General features: G+C 45.8%; 1 protein-coding gene across 2 annotated transcripts in view; it reads left to right on the top strand.

Annotated features, from left to right (window-relative positions):
• Hopx (HOP homeobox) overlaps nucleotides 1-3,908 on the top strand; it is a 26,185-nt gene extending 22,277 nt beyond the window's left edge. For both annotated transcript variants that reach the window (XM_028780762.1, XM_028780764.1), the window contains one exon: nucleotides 3,124-3,908. In XM_028780762.1, the coding sequence (XP_028636595.1) occupies nucleotides 3,124-3,201 (78 nt within the window). In that variant the 3' untranslated portion in view covers nucleotides 3,202-3,908. The remainder of the gene's footprint in view (nucleotides 1-3,123) is intronic.
• Nucleotides 3,909-6,661: the final 2,753 nt, after the last annotated feature.

Genomic DNA, 6,661 nt, shown 5'->3' on the forward strand with positions numbered 1-6,661 from the left:
TCTCTCTCTCTCAAGTACAGTGTAGTTGGCATTGGTTCTTGAAGAAATTCCCAGTATTTTTATCTCTTTTTGGTGTTCTGGACTTGTTCCCAGAATCCAATGTTTTCAGTTGTTGGATGTTTTATCAGTGGGATAAGACCTCTAAAGGTCTCCCTCTGAAAAGAATGAAATGCTAGTTGTTAAGAGAAAAGAGCAAGAACAATGTTGTTTTGCCCCAAGCCCTCCCTACCTCAATGTCCAATTATCATGTCTTCATTCGGAGTAGATACGTTTCCATCAATGAACAGGGATAATGAGAACACCCATTCACGAGCAAGCCAGGATGAATGTCTTTCCCAGGGGACGGCTGCAACAAAGAGGGGAGAGAGACAAAGCCAGGTGGAAAATTAGTATGTATGTGCGTCAGAAGCTACAAGATCCAGAGCTAAACAGGAAAGAAGCCAGCAAGAGTGCATTTTGTCACTAGTATCTGGTCTGCTGAGTTATGATATATAATCTTCATGGAAAGATTCCCCCAGATAACAACTGAGCTGTTCTCACACCTCTTCCCAACCCTCAGTGCCAGGGCTCAATTTATTAAGCATTTAGATTGGACCTCACAAATTCACAAATGTGGTCCAGGTCGAAGCTATTTTGGGTAATGACCCATCAATACTCTGCATGTGAAGATGCGGGCAGCTCTTTAGAATGAGGCCAGCTTAACCACGTTGCCTTAAATGGGTCCTGATAGAAACAGGTTTTTTCCTCCCTTCTAGGTTTTAATTAGTCTTTAAAGGTGGCCACTTATTCTGCTCTAGTCCCTGGAAACCCTATTTAATCAGCACTTGCAGCTTCGAAACCCCCACAGTCACCTCATTAACGAAGCTGGCGCTGTGCTGTTCTCAAGCCAGACCCACACATGTGGATTAACCGAAGAAAATGTGCCCGGTCTCCCAATCAGAGTCAGGTTGAAGTCAGCAGTACATGAGCCTTCTCTTCTCCTAAAATTAGTGGTGCCCACGGATGGGGTTCACTGGTAGGGTGCTTGCCTAGCATACACAAGCCATAAGCTCCATCGTCAACTCTGCATAGAGCAGACACTGTGAATGGCTGTAACCCCAGTGTCTGGGAGGTAGAAACAGGAGGATCAGAGGTTCAAGCTCCTTCAGATGCATAATGAAGTCAAAGCTAGCCTGTGCTACTTGAGTCTGTTTCAAAAGCAATAACAGGCAAAGAGAGAAGAAATAATAATGATAATTATTATTAATACTATTTCCAAGAGTGAGTCCCACAGGGAAGGTTTTCCAATGATGGTCGGACCCTTTGGCTTTCTGTTGCTTTGCTGGGCATGCTTTGCTGCCACCCCCAGGATAAGGGTGGAAGGACAGCTGCTCCTGGCCAGCATGAGGCTCAGCACGTGGGTCTGCAGGTGGGTAGCCTGTCCTCACACAGCCCATGCTCAGCCCGCTAAACACCAATGGGAGACTTACTCAGTCCTGGGGCCTCGGGCCCTTTCCTGAATGACACCCTGTCCCCAGTGCTTGCTGTTTAGAGGCTCTTCTGTCCTGTGGTTCACATTCTTTCCTGGGCTTATGGTCAGACTCTCCTCTAGCTCCTTATATCGCAAGAGAGCCCAGGCTCTTCTCCAGCAAGGCCCAGCCTACTGATGTGAGGCTGAAAGCAAATATCAAAGAGGTGTTTCCCACCGGACCGCCTCTGTCTGTAGTACATCTCTGTGTAATACAGCACACCCCAGTGTGGCTATATCATAGCACTACTGTCTTTTTTCTCGATGCCTGCCCTTTCATTCCCCCCTACCCCCAGACTTAAGAAACGCACAAAGGACAACAGAGGCCACCAAAGCTGACCTCTTCCTCTACAGATGAACTGAGTGACTGATATTATTCTTAGAGGCTTCTTGCCGCTAGTCAGGACAATAGAGGTGACCATTGCCTGTGCCTACACCGCTCACTTATCCAAGCAGTTGGATCAGTTAGACCAGTGCTACAATAACCTGACCGTTATGGATGTACTCCACGACACGTGAGGTGCCAGGCTCAAGGGGAAACTTCATCCCTTCTCCCTGGAGAATAGAAGCCGGCTGCTTCTGTTTCTGCATCAGGGCCTCTTCCAAGCTGGTTTCTTCAAATCCCAGTTTCCTTCTGACCTGGTTCAGAGTTAGTCTAATCCCAGGGCCCTCGATCTGAAGTAACATTGTAAAGGCAGCCTGGTTGTTTAGTGTGTGCCACACCACTTTAAGGCTTATAGAAGGGGTTGGGGATTTAGCTCAGTGGTAGAGCGCTTGCCTAGTTCAGTCCTCAGTCTGGGAAAAAAAAAAGACAAAACAACAACAACAACAACAACAAAAAGACAAAACAAAGCTTATAGAAATGTCTTGGACCTCCCTTAGCTCCAACCTAGAAGCATCTCATTGAGGTCTCTCTGAAATCGGTGTTGACATTGGCTAGGGGTAAATATTTGAGTGATGACACTGAGCTAGACAATTCCGACTCACAGGTAAACCCACTGCACACCTTCTGTTTCTGCTCCGCCCACTCCGTGGATTCCTAAGAAGTCATGGTCCAAAGTCACTTAGTGCTTAGTTGTGAGCTATTTACTGAACAAAATTTCCCTAGGACACTGCTAATGAGCGATGCCTGTGCCTGTGTCAGCATCAGTCATAAGATATTAAACCCAGAGACTAGAAATCATCTAGGCCATCAAGGCGTTGTTTCCGTTCCATTTATTCAGTCAACAAACACTGATGAGCCATGAGATTCTTGAAGATGGTAAGATGAGGACAACCCGGGCATTCCTCGGCCCTTCCATTCCTGAAGATCGTGCGTGTAATTAAAGCAATGATGTTGAAAGTCGTGTGACGTTGGCAAAGTATTAAAACAGAAAATACGGAGAGCCTGCTTTTAATAGAGTGGTCTGGTTTAAGCTGAGACCCAAAGGAGAAAGAGGGAATCAGATGAAGAACTTCCTGGGGCAGGGAAGGTTGGCGTCATGGTGCGAGAACCATCCCAGCATCCTTTGCGTCTCTCCTTCTCAGTTGGACCACACAGACTCTCCTCAGGGATGAAATAGACATTTTGACCTTTCAGTGCGTGATAGATAATTGTTGGCATCTCTCTCTTTCAGAAATGGTTTAAGCAGCGCCTGGCGGAGTGGCGGCGGTCAGAAGGCTTGCCTTCGGAAAGCAGATCTGTTACGGACTAGGGAGCCGGGCCTTTGAGCTTGCTCCCGGATCTCCATCTGTTCTTCCTTGCCTCAGTTTACCCAGGCTGTTTTGATGTTTCAGTGCAGTGTTGAATGTCTCATCGTTTGCTGTCCTGCTGTTTAACACAATGTGTTTTTTAAATGTATATAACTAAAAGAATAACAATAATAGGAAGCTAAATGCAGTTCTGCGTACAGCGAAGGCTGGGCTGGGAGTGGGGTGTGGCTTGCGTTTCCCTTTGGCTTTTAATGAAAGATGAGTGGGAACACTTTTCGTTCGCCCTTGACCGGCACCTTCCAGTAACAATTCATACGTACCATCCACTTCAGAGCTGCCTGGCTTCTGTTGAAAAGGAAACATAACAGGCAGGGGACACCTCCTCAGTCCACTTCCCTGTGTCCTTCCGCTTCACCTGACACACTGGTGGTTGAATGAGAACGCGGTGTAGTTGAGTCATTCAAATTTTGTATATTTGAAATCTATATATATAAACAGTTTCTTCTCTTACAGCTGTGTTACTTTGGAAAGCAACCTAGCTTAGCAGCTACAGAGTAGCTAGTTTAGTAGCTAAAAAAAAAGTTACAGAGTCTAGAATTTACCTTATTTAAATGAACTTATTAAATTTATTTTGCTGGATAAAATGAACTGCTTTTTTGTCTTAAAAGTTATATTCTAAATAAAAAAAAACCTTTAAGTTGAAAATTCATGGAGTCTTTCTTTTCCTTCTGTAGCAGAATAGGATGTTTATGAAGAGACAAGGGCTGAAAGAACCTTCATTTTCCAAATCTCCAAGTGTGGTCGCTATCCCATCAGCATTAGCTGTAAGCTTATCAGACACGCAGATTCTGACCTGCAGACTCTGGGGTCCTCCCTTCCCCCCACCACCCCCACTGTTTCAAGCCGCCCCCTCCCCCCCACCCCCCCCCGCTTACTCTCCCTTTACTGTGTCAGCATGTGAATGCCTTGAGAGTGGTTGTGTGTCCCATCACACAGAAGAGTAACTTGGTTGCTGTGGATTAGACACACAGGGGATGTTGGTTTGCTTGACTTTAAAAGAGGCAGCAGCTGAGCCCAGTGTGGTGGTACACACTGCACCTTTAATCCCAGCACTCTGGGGGGTGGAGGCAGGTGGACCTCTGAGTTTGAGGTGAGTTCCATGACAGCTAGGGCTACACAGAGAAACCCTGTGTTGAAAAAAACAAAACAAAGCAAAACAAAACAAAACAAAACAAAGGCATCAGCTCACCAGCTGGTTGGCAATTCTGGGCTGTTAGAGTAACTCTGTAAAGTCACTGGGGATTTAAGGTCATTCTGTCTACAAGTTCACTATGTAGTCCAGGTTGGCCTTGAACTAAGATCCTCCTGCCCTCCACCCCCAAGAGCTAGGCTTTTTGGCAACTTCCTCCTGTATCTCGCTGGCTGAAGTGGGTCACATGACCAGCAGAATCAGAGTTGGGAAGGTAAGAAAATAGGAAATTAGGAAGATCCTTTGAAATTCATACTAGACCATCCAAGCGTGATGCCGGGCACACTTCTATACTCTTACCTGCCATGCTGGCCCAGTCTTTCCATTTCTTTAAAATAGAGCCCATGAGTAGAACACCAAGAATCCTTGCTAATACAAATGTTTACAAGATCCTATTAAACATCTTCGGCCAGCTTCCTCTTCCTCTACCTTAAAACAGTTCCTCTGTAAACAAATACACTATGAACCACAAATACGATATGAGCCTAAACAGAATGGCCCGGCATCTGGCACACTGCCCTGTAACCTAAGTTCTGAGCAGCCATCAGCACCCAGGCTAAATTCCAACATCTTTTTGGAAAACAAGAAAGGCAAACACAGGGACAAAGCAGGAGTGGACACATGACAGAGAAAGAGCCTTTAAAGAACAAGTTTTCCTTTTCAACACATTCTCCTAGATGCAGTCTGCTCATGGTGGGAGGAGAAGGATGGCTAAGAGGATTGTGGGAGAGCAGATACTGCTCCGATCATCTGCCCAAGGGCAGTGGGAGGGATTTCAACAAGGTCTAAGATTGGGTCAGAAACCAGTGTGTACTTATGTATTAGTAGGTTTTGTGTGTGTGTGTGTGTGTGTGTGTGTGTGTGTGTGTGTGTGTAGGGGTGGTCACCATGCTCTTGTGAACCTCACAAGATAACTTTCAGGTGTTGGTTCTCCCCTTCCACCATAGAATGAGCTCAGGTCATTGGTTTGGATGTAATCGCCTTTACCTTTCAGGCCAGTGCACTGGCCAAAGGTCAGAAATCTTTCAAGCACATCTGAGCCATGCTGTAAGCAAGAACAATTCAGGACCAGAAATGTTAATCAAAGTACGTCTTGCTAGGTAGGAGGACCACCACCCAAGCATCCAGAGTCCTTGAACAGCACATGCTGAGGGGCAACAGGATCACGTCAGAAGTAAATTTGTTGCAAGTTCCAATCAACTTGAGTTGGCCTTTACTTCTCTCTTAAACTGTAACATGTAAAAACAATATGCATTTAAAAAAAAAGTTTTGTCGATAAGCAACTGTTATCATCCCTACAAGTCTTGGAGAAGACTGGAGATGGCTTGTTTTGCTACGTAAGATTTGATGAGAAGTCAGAGTGTGGAAACCTGGGGGCCGGGTTTGAAGGAACAATGTCACATTTCTTGATTAAAAGAGTCATGTGCAGCAGACACTGACTGTCCTTTGCCTTGAACCCGGAACATTGACTTCAGAAACAAAGATAGCAAAGACCAAAAACAAAAAGCGGCAATGCAGCCCAGGATCCCACCACCCAGAGGGAACCTCTTATTAACCTTAGTGTTTTACTGCGATGTATGGGGGTGGGGTGATAACATACATGGAGACGTACTAGAAGCTATGCAGTTCAAACCCTTCCTTTGTCCTGAGAGATTGAAGAGGTTCTTCCTAAGGTGGGAGGTGGGTGGGGATTGGCTCTTGTTTAGAGAAAACAGCTTGATGTAGTGGTGAACTGTGGGGCGGAGGAAGGAGTGAGGAGAGGGAGGAAGTAAAGAGGAAGATGTTGGGTGGCTTTAGTTTTGGTCCTGGGAACTTTAGGCTATGTGGACATTTTAAGACAGACAAGAGTCAGAAAAGAAGGAATGCTGACTCAGCACCTTCTTGGCTGGCCCCCCAAAGGGAACCAGAGAGAATCCTGAGTGCTGGGTTCAGGGACTTCACACTGATTCTCTCTGGCTTTCCTTGGCTTCAGCATCCTCTAGACATTAGGAACTCCTGCTTGGTTAAAGCGCCTCCTGATCCATCTAAACACAACTGCACCCAGGGCTCAGGGAACACGTAAAGGCAAGGAAGTGGGTGGAGAAAGATTGTGCAGAAAGATTGTAAGAGCCAGAGGAATAGGAAATATGCTGTGAGATTTTTGTCTCTGAGAAATATGAAGGAATCTAAGATCCAAGAAGTCTCAACAACATGGCTGCCTAAATGAGACTTGA

Source organism: Grammomys surdaster, unplaced genomic scaffold (genome assembly GCF_004785775.1).
Source record: "Grammomys surdaster isolate TR1022 unplaced genomic scaffold, NIH_TR_1.0 372, whole genome shotgun sequence".
Classification (NCBI taxonomy): Eukaryota; Metazoa; Chordata; class Mammalia; order Rodentia; family Muridae; genus Grammomys; species Grammomys surdaster.